This window comes from Pistacia vera, unplaced genomic scaffold (genome assembly GCF_008641045.1).
Source record: "Pistacia vera cultivar Batoury unplaced genomic scaffold, PisVer_v2 Contig570, whole genome shotgun sequence".
NCBI classification, from domain to species: domain Eukaryota; kingdom Viridiplantae; phylum Streptophyta; class Magnoliopsida; order Sapindales; family Anacardiaceae; genus Pistacia; species Pistacia vera.
In genome coordinates, this window is record NW_022196413.1 from 2,094,922 (window position 1) to 2,112,386 (window position 17,465).

A 17,465-nucleotide genomic window follows, 5' to 3' on the forward strand; every position below is an offset into this window, starting at 1 on the left:
AATAATCCTTCACTTCTCTAATTCACCCCACCGGCGATTTCAGGCCATTTGGGCATGTTTCCGGCACAATCAATCCCTCCTGATACGACCATTACAATCCCCTCAACCCCCACATCAAAACCCCTAACCTCCCCGCCTGATTGAATCCCCTAATCATCGGTCGTCGCTTTTAGTGTCAATCGGTGTTTCATCCAAATTCTGGCAAGTCCCGACACCAAAAACCACCCCCAAGACCACCAATAGCATCACCAGCTTCCCCCCACCAAAACCCCCAACATTGCCAACTGCAATTGCCCACCAATCGCCGTCGCCTCTCCCTTAGGTTTTTGCATTTTTCACCCCTTTTCAGCCAAATTTCGGTACCTCGCCGATGTGCAATCGGGTGGAAAAGTTAGGGGTTTTGATGAGGAGGATAAAGGGATGTTGATGGTGGTGTCGGGGAGGTCCAATGGTGCTAGAATCAGGCCGAATTCTTAGCTTGGCTAGGATCCTCTGGGGGTTATTTGAGAAAATTTGATATATAGAGGTTATTTTAAGAAAAAAAATATCAGCGTTAATTGAAGGGTGGGAATCTGCAATGTATGAAACGAGGGGTGAAAACTTGCTGGGTTGCCAAACCTTGGATGGGATCGTTTACTCTTTTTTTAAATTAAACTAGGGAGGTTTGGCCAGTTAAATTTCCTCCACATAAACACGCCTCTGGTTGTTGACTTGTTTGTTGTATAGAAGTCCAAGCGATGACAATATTTTCTTCCATCAACCACATCTCTTCTACTTTAAGTTGTTTCTTTTTCCTGTAATCACACAAATCACTCTGACTCGAGCAATCTATGGAGACTCAACTTTCATGGCGATTGAGATTATCCTTCAAGAACGCTACTATTTTCATTACCGTTTTGAATGTCATCGCTGCTCTTTTCATGCTTCACTGCTTTCTGTCTTCTTCTATCTCTTCGCGTAACAAGCTCTCCTCTGATCAACTCACTTCAGGTCTCTCTTTTCCTTCTTATCTCTTCTACCTCTATCATCCTTTTGCTAACATAACTTTGAACATCATGTAGGTGTTGGATAATTTTGCTGGTTATGTTGCAACTATTATTTGTTTCTTTTTTTTTTTTTTTTTTTTTTTATTATCGGGGTTTTTGTTTATTGAAGAAGTTCATTAATTTGTCTATGGTTGATGGTTCTGTTGTTGGTGAGATGGGGTGATTTACTTTTCATTTAAGCTGGGATGTTTTGGATTTATGTGTATTGCATAGTTATGTTGGGTATGATGAAATTTTTTGTTTAATTTATCTACTTTTTCTTATCTTTATCTGGGTTAGATTATGGATATTGTTTGAATTGAATTAGATTGGTGGTTTATGGTAGAACTGATGGTGAAATGGGTGAGCATGTTTGTTTTGGGTTAGATGGGTTTTTTTATTTTTATTTTATTTTTATTTTTTTTGTGTGTGTTGAGTGGTATCAACAATTTATGATCCTGTTAATGCAATGCTGCTATAGGGGAATTCTTTCATGGCGATAGGTCTTCGAGGATGGGTTTAGTGTTGATCTATGGTTGATGAATTTGGAGACTGAAGAAACTGTTATTAATATAGAGGCTTATTAATATAGAGGCTTTTAACCACTTAAGCCTCTGTTCTTGGATTTTTCCAGGAATTATGTTCAGTTGTTCTCTATGGTTAACTTACATAGAATTCTTTTAAGTAGTTTCTTTTAAACCTTGAAGCTGATATTTACCCCTATATGTCATTTCATTTAAGTTTGTTTTCAAGAATTGACTAATCTTTGAAAGTTTGGATTTTTATTTTCCAAATTTGTGCCCTCCAAAGTCTTTCCCAGTACTATTTAAGAGTTCATGCTTTTGTTAGAATTTTTTTCCTTATTGGTCAGTTTGTTTCTCTTTTTGTCATTGCTGTCTGCTTGATTTGTGTATGGCAAAAATTAAAACCGACAAGTGAAGTAATTTTTTTCTATTTTCTGATTTAAGATCTCTTTTCTTGGAATCCTTCTCAAACAAGACCGATGACTGAGGATGGCCTTATCTAAATACCAAGAAGCATATACCTCTAAACTAATTGTGGTTTTTTAGTAGTCTTAAGTTGATGATAAATTAAGGATCGAGAAACACTTTTTTTCTGTATCCAATATGAAATGCTATAATTTGGTGATTTTAACACAGATTAAATAAAGGTATTTTGTCTGCATTAAAATTCAAATTAAAATTATTCAAAATTCTATTTACTTTCTTTGCTAAAGGTAAAAAGTACATAGAAATACCATTCTACTCAATCATTTTTATCAGTTGCATGGCCCTAAAAGATTGTTGTTTATGGGGGTGGTTCCCAAATTTCTTCGTAGCACTATCTCCCTTTTCATTGTTCCTGAAGTATACGTAGTTTTCTTCGTAGCACTATCTCCCTTTTCATTGTTCCTGAAGTATACATAGTTTTCTATACGTGTGTCTCGTAGTCAATGGGGTTAATCGGTTATCTGGTGGGATTTAAGAAGGTAAGCTATTCAATTTCTGACATACTAAATTTTAGTTGAATCCAATTTGTTTGGTTTGGTTCCAAGATTAAAATATTTTGGATTCTGTTGTAGTTTAGTCTAACATGTAAGGGTCAATTTTAGGGTTATGTCTTAAGTGAATCTATTCTGTTAGATTGATTCTTGTTAATGAGTTTCAGGTGTAGAGCGCAAAATTGTCATCAATCTGTATATATTCTCTGTAATGAAATTTATCACTTGTCTTTCCCGTGCTTGCAGTCCAAAGGCCAGATATCATGATTTGATTATGTGCTTTCTGTGAATGTTATATATTCTTCGTCTTTCCCATATTCATGCAGTCCAAAAGACCAAAGGTATAATTTGATTGGGTTTTTCTTTTGTCTAAATATTATTTCTCCATCATCATATCTTATTGCCATTTCATTCATAAAGTGTTATATGTTGAAAGTTATTTACATTTTGTAGGTCTTTCTTTTTCTACCTTGTTTGCTATCTCATATATATTGATTGATTGTTACTGGCCTTACCCATTCATTGAAAGTTGTGTATCACTATTTGAATGCAGTTCAGCTCAAGTACATCAAAGAATCTGAAGAGATTCGCCTCGCTATGCAACCACTGGAGCTTATAAAAAGAGTAAGATGATTTGGCTCCTTGATTTTAATTGTCAATTTGGCTGAACGTCTAACAAATATAGATACAGTATATAAAAACAAGTGATTCGTAGTAGTTCGACAAGTACATGGGTTTAAGATTTCTTTTTAATTTTTGCTGGCTACTTGATCATTCTTCATTAAAGTGTCCAATATCTTTTTACATTCAAGTTGAAATATTGTTACTGGTAGATGATACATCTTCGCATACGGCTTAATTCTTTTTCCATATTTTCAGGTGAGGGAAATTCAGCAAGAAGTAAATGCAGAACCCGAAAATGTGCAACAGAAAGATGCAAAGCAGACAGCAGCAGTTGATCTTTCGAAAAGGTTAAAGGATCTACACTCCGCCAATGATGCTGCCAACTTAAAAGGTGCCTTACTCTTCTATTGCGCTTTAGAATTTCTGCATTTCATATTTTTCTTTTGTGATACATTGTTTAGGATGGAAAATGTGGTCAAAAGGTTATTTTACTGATACTTAGTACCTTCATCAGCTTTAGAAGAATGGCGGAAACGAAAAATGGAACGAGCCAGGCAACGTCAACTGGAAAAAAATGGAACTACCACTTCTCAAGCATGAGTTACATTCTAAAAGCCTAGATTAGTGATGCTGTTAAATATTATAGCATCAAACATTGAGAAGACTTCTTGAGTAATCTTGAAAGTTCTCATTTACATGTATATGTAATGCTTACAAAGGCCCTTTTTGCTTTTTCCTGAAAATATAACAGTTATAATTTAACTACAGTAATAAAAACAAATATGAGTAAACAACATGTTCGCACCCAAGGTTTGGTGAAACGGCAAGCTTCCACCCCTAGTTTCATAAATCTCAGATTCTCACCTTTAAATTAATAGAAAATCATTTAATATAATTGTCAAAGGGTAACGTGGTCATTTGCACTACATTAAATTACAAATTGACCGGAAACCAACAATCGATGGGGTTGGGTAGTAAGGGTAAGTGGCGTGTTGGTGTGTGAGGTAAGGGAGAAGTTTGGTGGTGAGGGGGAAAGCCTCCGTCGTTGGAAAACGGTGGAAAAAATAGTGATTAGATGTTCGTTGAGGCAAATCCTCGAACACATGGTGTACACGAAAGGGAAGGGGATGGTGAGTTGTCAATAGGAGGAAATTGGCAAAAAAAAAAAAAAAAACACTCAAACATCACAAAACACTTCAAAATAATCACCCACTCCAAAGACAACCAACTCACCCAATTAACTCCAAAAAAATCCAATGTAAACCCAAATTAACAAAAACCCACAAGAAACCCTAGAGGAGGTCATCGACAATCGGAGAGGGTTGTTGGGGTTTTTGAAGAGGAGAGGTCAGTTAGTCTAAAGGTGGTGAGAGGGTGGATTTTGGTGGTCAAGATTGGTCAAAACAAGAGGGATGGATGTGCGAATCACGAATCGATCGGAATCCAATGATGGGCAAGGTTAGCAGGAAAGGGTTAAGTGGGGTTTTGGTGTGTGAGGCTTGGAGAGAAGTTTGGTGGTGACCGGGAAAGCTGTTGTTGAAAAAAGCAGGTGGCGACGTTTGTTAACATGCGTTGCTTCCTGTTAAAATACACTATGTCAAGAGCAATATGATAATAACACTCTTTACACTATGTCAGAACCTAAAAATAATTAACGGAGATAGTTTAAGGGTAGGAATTTGGAATTTATGAAACCAATGGTAGAAACTTACCATTTCGCCAATTCTTGGGTGGGGAACATGTTTACTCAAAAAATAAAAACTAGATTAGTAGCGCTATTTCAAAACTCGGCCCGACCCGACCGATTTAACCAGTTTAATCGGGACATGGAAGCCTCTTCGAGTCGGGTTTACATATTATTCTTATTCACCCAAAACCTTAGAATTTGGGATAATGATCGACGAACAATTGAAGGTTGGGATGTTGAGGCTTTTTAAGAAAAAGTGTTGGTGAATGTAATGGTGTGGACGAAATTTATTTCCAATGAGCAAATCGACCGAAAATCGAAAAACACTAACGACAGAAACAACTAGCTTTTGTTGGCAATTAGCGAGGCTAACGGGAGTGGGGTGAGGTAGGTTTTTGTCGGAAGGAAGAGGGAAGTATTTTTGGGGTACTGAAGAGGGTTGTCAACGCCGATATCAATGAGATCTAGCTTGAAATGCCGACGTTGGCGTCGATGTGATTTGGCTGAAATTGAACCAATATCAACCAGATCTTGAATAGATTTTCAGGGGAATGGACTCAAACCTATACATGCCTATAGGGACTCAAACGATTGGGGTTCCATTTTGGATGTCGCCAACCGATTTGCATTTGGGATTTATTTGCTAAATTTCAAACCTATAGGAACTTAACTGTGATTTTCATTGGTGTATTTGCTAAATTTTAAAACTTTTTGTCAACAGGTTTGATCAGTGGTCAAACCGATTAAACCGGTCAACCCAAGACTTGACAATGTTGCCGGATTTCATCCCGGGTTGGGTTTTAAAACATTGATTAGTAGTGGAATGGTCCTGCAAATTATAATTTTCGCGTTATGCTTCTTTGTTAAACAAAAACTACCAAATACTTTCCACATAATGGCTTTGCACGAACGGGGAAAAATGAAAACATTTAGCTTATGGAATATTATATCTTGGAATGCAATTTGTGTACATCTAATACATAACAGGTGCACATTCTAAAGCAGCATTATATCATGCCTAACAATTACAAAGCATCAACTCACCATGGCCAGCTGCAGCCTCTTTACATATTTCCGGCCTCAAGATGACTTGATAATCCGTCTTCCAAGGGCTTTTTTCCGTGTATCAACCTCCAAAAACAGCGACTAGAATAAAGAAATTAGAAGAACAATAATTGACATGGATTTACTCCATCCATTTATACATGCACTAATACAAGTTATGTACAAGTTTATGAGTTTGATCAAATATGTACAGAATATTAGTACAAGTTCATGACAATAAAAATTGCAAAACCTCAGGATGACTAAACCAGTGGGATAGCAAAAACAGACTTCATTCCATAAGTCCAGAAATGGTTATAATGTCAAACAGTCAGCAGAAGTCAGTGCAGTAGGACCCATTGCTTATCAGAGCAAATTCAGATACCGATCTTTACTTTTTTTTTTTTTTTTTTCTTGCCAGGAGTTGCAATCATTCTTTTCCTGCAACAATGAATCTTTAGTACAATGAACTCATGGCAAGAGAATGAAGAGATGCAGCAGTATAGATGATGAGTCAAAGCTATAAGATAACCTAATACCACAGCCAAAGCGCCACTTTCCAAGAAAAAAGATAAGGACCCAAAAATTTCGCAGTAACATGCTGCAAAAGCTTTTGTACTTGTATTATCCGGTTTCCATCTGCAGAAGATAATTGTAGTACGTCACGTCAACACATTTTATCATATTCATAGATTCAAATTTTCACTGGGTCATAATCTATAACAAATAACAATTGTAGCATAATACGCAATGAATTAATGGTCAGTAACTATCATGATTTCTAAATATATAAACGATACAAAAGCAACTGAAATATATATGCACGTAGTAACCCACCAAAACCTAAGCTTATAAAAAAAAAATCCAACATCCAACTTTAGTTCAGAAACAACTCTACTCATGTAGTCACCAACTAACAGATAAAGTTAACAGACAAATCCAGCATCCAACCATAATCACTAGATCAATAAGTATAAATTATTACAAAATGTCATGCAGAAACTTAAGATAAGCAAGTATGAATACAATAGCACAAACGCATCAATTTATAGCTGAACCGACAGCAGAAGCAAAGTAATTACCAAGCCAACAGGTAGCTTTCAGATCCCACCTAAAAAATAAGCCTATAAATAACTAAAAGCACTGAAAATGTCTCAACTCTAATTGCTCAACTTAGTGGAGCAGACTCAACTAATCACACCTGCCCTTTCAGATTTATTGAACTGCACACTTTTTGAACTACAAGTTCAGTTTCCTAAATCCAAAACCTGTGCAACTGGATTCAAGCATAGAAATGGTTGCGTGCAGTGCCACATTATTCAGGACAAACAACTGTGAACCCACAAGGCACTTTCACCGAGAAGAGAACTACATACACATTCAAAAGTTTTGGCACATTAAAAGAAATCCAAAATGGCCTAGAAAAAAAACCACCATGAAATTCCTTGACTTGTCCCCATCACATTAAGTGCCTTTAACCAAAAATCCTATAGTTTGCCTTTGCCATGGCTTCTGGACAATCTCATGCATTTATTCCGCTTTAAGCTACAGGATTTTGAAGAACTGATCCCGAAGAGGAAACATGATAAATAAAAAGAATAAAAACAGGCTCTACCATATCTAGTAAGGTTTCAGTGAGCTATTACACTTACATATAACCAAACATCATAAAATGTGACAACACAGATTCAAAGACGGAATCCAACTAATTTTTATTTCTCCACATGTATGATATAAAAGGCCAAACTATGCCATAACATTGGCATCAAATGTATGCCTTTTCTCATTCACTTTCTTCCTACACTTATGGTAAGTTAATGGAAATTTCTGAATAATATTTTCTTCCATATTTACAGAAATTAAAGAGGAAACTAGGGCAGTTAACTGGAAATATAAAGGCAAATTAACACATAAGCAATATAACAAGCCTTCTATCCTTTAAACATGAAAAGGTTACAATTTGAAATTCACTAACCATATGTTCGCTTTCTCTTTCTCTCCACAACCTTTAAGTTAAACAGAAAACTAGAAGATTAGTAGCATAACAAGCTTTTTATACAATTTCTTATATATATGGAGGCTAAACATCTTAATATTTGCTTATTCAATGACCTTATATACACGACACACAGAATTGAAAGTGTAATTGGAAGTTGAAAGAATTTTTGATCTAGTCCTAAAGTAAATTAGCATCAATGCATTCGATATTCTTGATTGTTGTTTTTCCATGATTTAGCATTAATGTTAAGTTATACAGGCAACTAGCATAGCTATCACTTACCATTTATCACTATTCCTAGCACTACATAGATATTAACAGAAGTCAATTATTCAACTTGATATACCAAATCAGCACTAATATGAGCACATGTACAACCCTCATTTGTTTAGAATGGTGATTCTCTCAATTAAAAGCAAGAAATCTCTATATAAAAAAGCAATTCAATAGTCATCTACTGGGGACTCTCTAACCATCACCACTGAAGCAGCTGCAATCTCATTCGCACATTCTATGTCCTACAATTATATAGCCTAGGAGTATTAAATTCTTCGACATCACTTTAACCAAAGTACATTTAGTTGTTTTTTGCTCTATTATAACTTCTTATCCACCAAAGTTCCCTCTCACTGGCCATAAAATTTGCATAGACTTCTCTTTATAAAAATATCCAATCCATTATCATGAAATACAACTAAGATGGGAATAGGTATCAAAATTGATGCAACTGCCTCTAGCACTAGAGAATCTAATGCCTTAAAAACCCCAAGCTCAATTGAAAAGCATTAAAGACTTTCCATAATCCCAATAATAGATTTAAATACCATGTAAAATGAACTCTCTCATGACATTACATGCATTTTCTGCAGCAAAAGCGGATCTGGCACTTAACTTGAAGCTTCAAATGAGTATCTTATATTATAGGGCAATTTGTTGATCTGTAATTTATCTACCCAAAGTTGGCCAAAAAAACTGTCATTTGCCGGGGCTACAGCTGGCCTGCACTATCACAAGTACAGATCAGGCATAGCTCAGGGTACCAATATTAGAGGAAGTGAAGAATGTCTGTGTGGATTAAGACTACAAAAAGGTTTGAAAATAGCATAACCAATGAATTAAGACTACATGGACCACAGAGATTTCTGAATAGCTGACTCTCAACCATCTTTGTAAAAGAGGATGCCTCCCAACTCTTTTCGAAGATATAAGCCTATATAAAGTATAAAATGCAATTCAATAGCAAGAAAACTTTCAAAATTTGGGTGTTACTTGGTTGAACCCAAATATATCCCTAATGGAAATTATAGGTTTTATTTAATGGTTTTGCTCGCTACAGTAGCCATTCACAATGTATGGCTAGATAAATTTAGAGGGATGAGTATGTCTATGAGCCCTTAATTCTTATGCCTAACATGAGTACCTCAAATGCAATCCAGGAATATCATTTCACCTGAGTCCACATGACCACGAGAATAATAAAGGACAATAGAGAAAATAGATGCCAATTTAGGCCTACCAATGAAAAGTAATCGCAGATAAATATAACTTTAAGCAGCTCAATTTTAATAACTACTAATATATCTACCTGTGTTTTACTTAACCTTTGAATTATTTCACACATAAATGTGAAACAGATAAAGTTTAGCTCTGGCTTCCTGCTCTTCCAAAAGCATGAATCATAGCAAACCAATTTATGATGATCTACTATGGACCAACAGCAAAAAAATTCAACCCAACCAAAATTATTGGGACTGAACCCTACTACAGTGGTCATGCTAAAAAATCACAAACAAAGAGTCTTGCTAAAATTAATACATGCATGTAATATTGAATCAAAAGAGCCAAACAAGAAAACTTAAGAGGCTACACCAACATACAAGCACATAGAATTTATGTGGAGAATGCCTACAACAAGCAAAAAGTGTAACAAAACCATTATCCGTGATATCTATGAAAGGCCACAAAGTCCAATCAAAAGGCAAGAAAGTCCATTATTAGGTCATCATCAATCAAAGACAAATATACAACCTCAAATTTCATTATAAATACTGATGGAGACTTGTCTCAAGGGATCCACTGAACCTTATGAACGGATCAGTGTTTCACAAGAGAGAATCTATTAGAATTAAATATTAATTCTGGGCACTTAATAGTTTAACCGTTTAGGTCAAATGGTCAGAAAACATAATATTAAAGTAAAAGACCTGAAAACAAATACCGTTTGTGTTACATATTAGCATCTGATAATTTTGTTTTGCCCGTATATAGATTCTGTTTGGTCTAGTCCATGTTACATGCAAGAGGACAATTTAGAGCTTAAAAATTAAAGTTGGACTCTTATTTAATAGTTTAAGCTTCTCAATAGTTGGTCTTAACTGATCCAATGGCTGAAAATGCAAGTAGCAATATTTGTTAAAAAAGAGATGCCATAAGGGTTTCATCTAACTCACTTAAACAATGACCAAAAACAAGTACATAAAAATAAATATCAAATAGTCTACATCATTTATAAGCTTCTCTATTTCTGAAGGTTCCATCTTTGAAAATCGATCAACTGTTTGATGACTATGTATGAAGTTGCATAAGGAATAACACTCCTAGCACCTCATTATAGGTGACAAAGTTGACATTTCACTAAGATTACAACAAAACATCAGAAAGACATCAATGAATGTTTAAACAAAATGAAAATTCGGTGCAATCTAAAATATAACTACTGACAATTGCAGAGATACTAAATTGAATTTTACCTCAATGCATCATGTCCTCAATGTTGAGCTGTGACAAACAAAAATGGTAACATCTCTACAAACGATTCAGTTGCAAATAGAAAGTTTCCCTGTCCACTCATCGGCCACCCCATAATCAAGACTTAGCTCCCTCAAAGGAGGGATGTTCTCCATTGCAAAAAGCATAAGGTGGGGGAACATCAAGTTATTGTGATCATACAACACAAACTGAATCATCACATTTGGAGTTGGACTGTGACTAATATAACAAGCAACATTTCGCATTCTTGATACATCCATTGCAAAATCGAGAGGTGGTATAGAGGGATAAGACGGGCGCATATAATCAGAAAATACCTGAGACAAATCCCCCCACTCTGTCCACCTTGCAGAAAAGCGATTCGGATAAATCAAACTATCACCATTCATAGCAATAATCTGTGCTTGCTCCATCGTTAGAACAACCCCAGTATATTCACATATAAAAGCACCAGCATGTATCAAGTCCAAAGACCTGACTCCCCAACCTGTCTCCCTAGACCTAAACACTTCCAATCTATTTCTCAACCCTCTTTGAGAAACACGGTTTCGACAACTTGGCGGACACTTACAAAACGCTCCACATTCAAATATTACCGGCTTCCCTCTCAAGAGACTACCATTACCATTATAAGCAAACTCACCTCCATTCTTCAAAGCACAAAAGCAACCATCAGTACAACCCAAAATGCAATCACATCCAGAACCGTTACTCCCTTGATTAAACACAAATGGAGGAAACACAGTCTTCGCGAGATACTCATAATACAAAGGATCATGATCCTTATCAATATCATTAAACAAAAGAACCGGCACATTCTCCTTCTTATTCGATATGTCCAGACTAAGATAACCCATTGGCCTCACTGATAATGGCTTACTCCTAAGAGTCTCAGCAAACCTCAAAATCGAACTACCCATTTCCGGTTGCCCTTCAATTCTTACTAGTTTATACTTGTAAACACCAAAACCAGACTTACCCACATCAAACCAACAATCAAGAATCTTATACAAGCCATCATAAACATACACTTTACTACTCAAACTACGTTCATATTTAATGCCTCTTATGACTCTTACCTCAATCCCATAATGCATACTCCTCTCCAAAGCAAGATTCCCTCCTTCCAACTTCTGATGTTCACACTGCTTATTAAATTTATCTTGTCCACCATGTCCAGTGTAAATTATAAGATCCCCTGCATCTTCGTCGTCCTCATAACCGCCGGAAACGATGACACTCGTCGCGATAGGCTCTCCATTCGAGCTCTGACTTCCGGGCAGGTAATCAATCCCAGCTTGAGGCTGACCATGTAATCCAACAACACACAACTCCATTCTAAAGAAGAACAAGTCACCAATTTGAACACCAGGGATCGACCCCACGATTCTTTTATCGCGATTAAGCCACAAGCCGCGATCTTTCATCACTGAAGAAGCGGTTAAATCGCCACGTGCCCGCTTCACGTGACCTTCTCCTCTTCTTTTCTCGTCTTCATCAACAGCGAAAATGCGCAAAGAATCATAAACCATTCTTGTTCTTCTTACAACATCACGAAAGTACCTCTCATCTTCGAGGTTCAAATCCGTAACACGGACGAGCTCCGAAGATCGTCTCGGAGGTCTCGGACGCGGCGAAACGACCGCGTTTGACAGCTGGTTTTCTTGGTTTACAGGCACAATAGCGCGAGAATCAGGGTCCAAGACCTCGACGTCGCCGGATTGCTCTAACCTTTTATTGAAAGCTGAACGGAAGAGCTCGGAGATTCGGAAGAACTCGGTGTAGACGTTGTCTTGATCGGAAGACTGAGAGGCTGGGGTATTTTCGGAATTAGCCAAAAATGTAGGGGTAGAACTGGAAAAGAATGGTTCAGGGTGATTTTGTGGGCATTCAAGTTGATGAATCTGGATGGGTTCGTCCAATGGTTCGGTTTTGGGTTCGATTTTGGGGGTTAAGAGCGCAGAAGCGGCGGCGGTAGAGGTGGTGGCAGTGGCGGCAGTAACTGGCGACGGTAAGAGATTGAGGTCTTGAAATGGAACAAGAGAACCCATTTTTGAGAAAGAGAGGAAGTTGAGTTGAGTGAGGGAAATTGCATGGGAAAATGGGTTCAGTTAGGGTTTTGCAAAGAATCAAAGATTCAAGGAACTTTCATGGTGGTGGTTGTTCTGATCTTCTGAAGAACAAAGAAAGACAAGTGTGTTTCAAACTTTCAAAGTCAGAAAAACAAAAAAAAAAAAAAAACAAAAATGGTTATTCTTTTTTAACCAAAAAAATAGCTAATTTTCGTTCATAAAAAGAGACCAGTTAGGCCTCACTCTCACAACTGCAACTCGCTTAATTTTTACCTTATTATATATTTCAGTTAAATATATTATAAGGAAAATATTAAACACTACCCATTTTCTTATAAATTTTTTCTCACAATTTACGCGTGACAGTTTATTATAATAAGTCTCATTTAATAAATTACGATTGATCAATTATAAACTGTCACATCAGAGTTATATCAGCTCGTAATGAGATCCACTTGAATCCCACCTAATAAATTATGGTTAACCAATTACCGAAGTTGTAAAAAAAAAGTTAGTGCGAATAAGTTATAGGTATAATATTACTCATATTATAATTAACCTCTAATATGTAATTTTAAATTTTTTTTAGACTTACCAACCATTCTAACAAATTTATTAATTCGAAATATATACAAAAATAAAGTCAGGCCATAGTAAATTATATATTTAACTTAATTTGAAATACTAATTAATAATTATTTATGGATGAATTAAAAACTAACGAGGTGGCATATAAATAATCATTTATAATTACTTATTCATGACCGTTAGATTAAAGAAAATTTAAATAAATAAATATTATTAAGAAATAAAGATATTTTAATTTTTTTTAATCAAATTCTTAAGCTTCTCATTTACTTTAATTAAGTAATTCAAAATAAAAGTCAAAAAGTATATTTAATATTCATAACTTATAAGACTAAACTTTAAGTTTTTCAGTTAGAAAAAAAAATTAAATTAATATATTGACTTATTTATATTGCTATGCTAATGTCATCATTGTATTCTAGACTCTTCCATCAAGAAAAAGTTATTTTTGGTTTTTATAAAATTATATGTTATACATCTCAGAAATATATTTGAATTTCATATTTTAAATGATGTGTCATCTTATTATTAATTATTAATACTGATGTCGTCATTATAGTCTAGATACTTCCATAAAAGAAAAGTCATTTTCAAAGTTTTAGAAATGATTCAAACCTATGAATTCTTAAATAATATACGTAAAAGTTTTTATCTAACCACTTGATATCTTATAAGTGGTTAATATACTGTTAATGTCGAAAGTTTTTATCTAACCACTCGATATCCTATAAGTGATTAATATACTGTTAATGTCGATGCCGATGTCAATATCGATGTAGTTATACTTTAGAAACTAGACTTTTCCATCAAGAAATAGTCAATTTTGGGTTTTAATGAAAAGTGTAATACTACACATCACAAAATAAGTAATATTATTCATCCTAAACATTTATCTCAAATTTCATATTTTTGTCACTATATTGACAATGTCATATCATTTAATACAATCACCACTTTATTTATATTTCATTGCAACCTATGAAATTTACTGTCAGTTTAGGAAAAAGTAGTATTATCGTCCCAAAATATATGCAAAATTGGCATCAATCTTATCTTATTTGGTATTTTGTGTTACTACACATCCCAAAATATATTTCAAAATTCATATGCAAAATAATGTGTCATCTTATTTGACATTCTCATGTCATTCACCAACCATCGCTTCATTTACATCTCAACTGCACATAGGATTATACATCACTTGGGATAATAATTCCAAGATAACTTTTGGAATGTCTATAATCGTATCAATACCACGTAGGACTTCATATCATTTGAGATGAAAATTTTGGGATGACGTTTTGGACATCTAACATTATTGGAACATAAATAATCATTCAAACGAATGTTTCACCAAAAAAAAAAAAAAAAAATCACTTTTTTTTTTATATTTTCTCTTAGTTAAAAAAACAAAAATACTTTAAACAATTTTGATAAGTAATTTTTATTTATTTATTATAATGTGTAAAACCCTAATATGATGAAAACTCCTAGAAGGCGGGTGAATAGGAGTTAATACAAATTAATGTGGAATAATAAATTTCTCAATTACCCAAATAATATGAACAATCAATAACAATAAATATGAGCAATAAATGTGCGGTAAGTAACAAATGAGTTGAGAGAAGAGAAATGCTTAGAGATTAATAGTGGTTCGGAGCTTTGATCAAGATCCTCCTATATCTACTTCTTCAAGACAATCTCCTTGAAGTTTCACTAGACTCAGATTTCGCATTTACAATAGTTTGATAAGATTTCACCTTTAGAATAGTTTGATAGGATTTCGCATTTAGTTTTAAAGGATTTCACTCACAAAGATAAATCAAATATTTTTGTGAATGATTGTCTCTAAGCTAGGCTGATACATACAAATGGGTTTTGAGTTTCTCTCTAAGGATATGAGTTTGAGTACAAATGAGAGAGTAAAGTATGTTTGGATTGAGCTCGACGACTTGCAAGAATGATGATGGATTATTGTACTATTCTCTCTCTCTTTCTTTTGCAATAACTCTCTCTATTATGTCTTCACCAACCTCTAAAATAAATTAGAGTTGTTGCTTCATTTAATGCATTGCTGTAGCTTTCTGCAAAACTACAGAACCCAGTGGAACGGGCGTTCGATTATCGAGAACGGGCATTCTTGACAAGAATGATCACTTTTCTTTAAATTTTAGGATTTGAAATGGTCATTCCCCTACTTGGAATGGTTGTTTCCCTATCACGAATGAGCATTCTCCTATCGCAAATGGGCGTTCCATCTTAGATCTCTTAAAGTCCAGAAATTCCAAAACGTTGAACGATTTCTTGGAATGGCTTGATCAACTTTGGGAACGAGCGTTCGTCGAGGTCGTTCGGGTCTGACACTTTACTTTTCCAAAACCTTGACTTGAGCTCGAATCTTATAAGTCAAAAGTCTTTACTTGATCTAGAACGTGCATTTTTCTTATGGAACGGGTGTTCCTCTTCGGATTGAAGAATTGTGTCAAGATTCCATGACGATGAACAATGTGATGGAACTACGTTGTTCATGTGGAACGTTCTTGAAGAACGACCGTTCTATTTAGTTGTTCCTTCTTCAGATGTGTGTTTCAGCCTTTTCGTCTAAGTCTTTAAATATGTTTGGAATGGCTTGACTAGACAATCGTTCAACTTGGAACGACTTGACTGGAAGATTAGGTCATTTTGGGCAGAATGATAAACGGCATCATAGAATGATGTCGTTCCAACTTGGAATGGTTTGATTGGGAGTTATTTATAAATAATTGATTGGAATGGGCGTTCAATCTGTGTGAACAGTTGTTCCACCTGGAAAACTGTATTTTCATTTTTGGTTATGTCTTATGTCATACCTTCACACATTTGGTAGTCTTTAAACATTCTTTTGATTAGTTTTAGCACATCAAAACATGAGGGTTCAACATATTGTAATGGTATAAACTATATAATATACAATTATGCATATAAATTTTTTATATAAAATTATTATGTTATTTGTTATTTACTCAAATTGTGATCAAAGTGATCATTTGAAAAGAAACTAGATCACAATTTGTGGTGTCTTTGGACGAACGATTGAGGCATTACTTTTTGATAACATAATTGAGATATTTTTAGGATATTTGAATTTTGGACCAAATAAACCAAAGTTTTGCATACAATTAATTAGATTATAAAAACTATCTCTGGGTGGTCGAGTAATTCGATAAGTACTCTTGGGTATATTACTCAAGAGGTCTTGAGTTCAAGTCCTTCCTCGGTTGCTAATAAGGGTAGTCATTATAGCTTTTACCTAGCCGGTAGTTTTGGGGTCTTAGGATATTAGTTTAGGTGCGTGTAAGCTGTCTCAAACACCCCCAATCATAAAAAAAAATTAAATTAAATTAAATTATAAATTTTTTGAAACAAATATAACTTCATTCCTTGTTCTCGAAACAAAAGAGAAAATGGGAATTAATTATCATTTATGAGTCAATGACTTAAATGCCCTTGCCTGCTCTAGTTGGATGGTCATTAGTTAAATAAGAGAGAAAGTGATCAGGTAGAAAAAGTGATGTGATGTAGCTCAAATGCCCACACTAAGGGGTGGACAAAAATACTCGTAACCCAAACCGAATTTTTCGAGTACCCAAAAAACCGAGTTGCTTCGGATAGTATTTAATTAGGTGCCTAGTTTTTCGATTCGAGTACAGGGTTATATTTAAAATATAAATCAGTTACCCAAAACCTGGTTAAAAAAAACTTAAAAGTAAAATCTCAAATCGATTTATCCTAAATCCTAATAACCTTCTTCATTTTTCCGTTTCTCCATTTCTCTCAATTTCTCCAGTTCGCAAACTTCCCATATTCTTTTTCATTTCTCCATTTATCTCCACTAATTTCTCGATTTCTCTATTCTCTCCACTAGTCCACTGATTTCGCTCTCATCTTCTTCTTCATTTCTCCATTTCGCTCACATTAGTTTTGTTCTCTCCACTGATTTCACTCGCATCAGTTCATTGAATATTTGGATTTTTTAAATTATTACAACCATTATCTCATTGCACTACGCTGTTTTTTTAGACTTCTACCACAAATTTTTGGATGAAGAAATCTACTACAGATTGCTATTGGATATTTGGATTTGGATGGTGAAAGATGTTCTTATTGGATATTTGGA

At 34.9% G+C, this 17,465-nt stretch overlaps 2 protein-coding genes across 4 annotated transcripts; one reads left to right on the forward strand and one right to left on the reverse strand.

The window, feature by feature from the left end:
• The first annotated feature begins 689 nt into the window (after positions 1-689).
• Positions 690-3,941, forward strand: LOC116109006. The gene is made up of 4 exons (XM_031395260.1): positions 690-990; positions 3,080-3,150; positions 3,406-3,541; positions 3,665-3,941. Exons 1-4 carry the CDS (start codon positions 831-833, stop codon positions 3,748-3,750), a joined length of 453 nt encoding a protein of 150 aa, XP_031251120.1. The 5' UTR covers positions 690-830; the 3' UTR covers positions 3,751-3,941.
• A 2,336-nt stretch (positions 3,942-6,277) lies between these two features.
• On the reverse strand, positions 6,278-12,862 carry LOC116108901 (histone-lysine N-methyltransferase family member SUVH9-like). 3 transcript variants are annotated; one of them, XM_031395148.1, is made up of 3 exons: positions 10,967-12,862; positions 6,414-6,520; positions 6,295-6,322 (listed from the first exon to the last, which is right to left on the reverse strand). In XM_031395148.1, exons 1-2 carry the CDS (start codon positions 12,698-12,700, stop codon positions 6,506-6,508), a joined length of 1,749 nt encoding a protein of 582 aa, XP_031251008.1. In that variant the 5' UTR covers positions 12,701-12,862; the 3' UTR covers positions 6,295-6,322; positions 6,414-6,505. The 3 variants fall into 3 exon arrangements, with proteins under 3 accessions (XP_031251006.1, XP_031251008.1, XP_031251007.1); XM_031395147.1 differs by having other exon boundaries at positions 10,631-12,862; XM_031395146.1 differs by having other exon boundaries at positions 6,278-6,520; positions 10,631-12,862.
• Between the last annotated feature and the right edge of the window lie 4,603 nt (positions 12,863-17,465).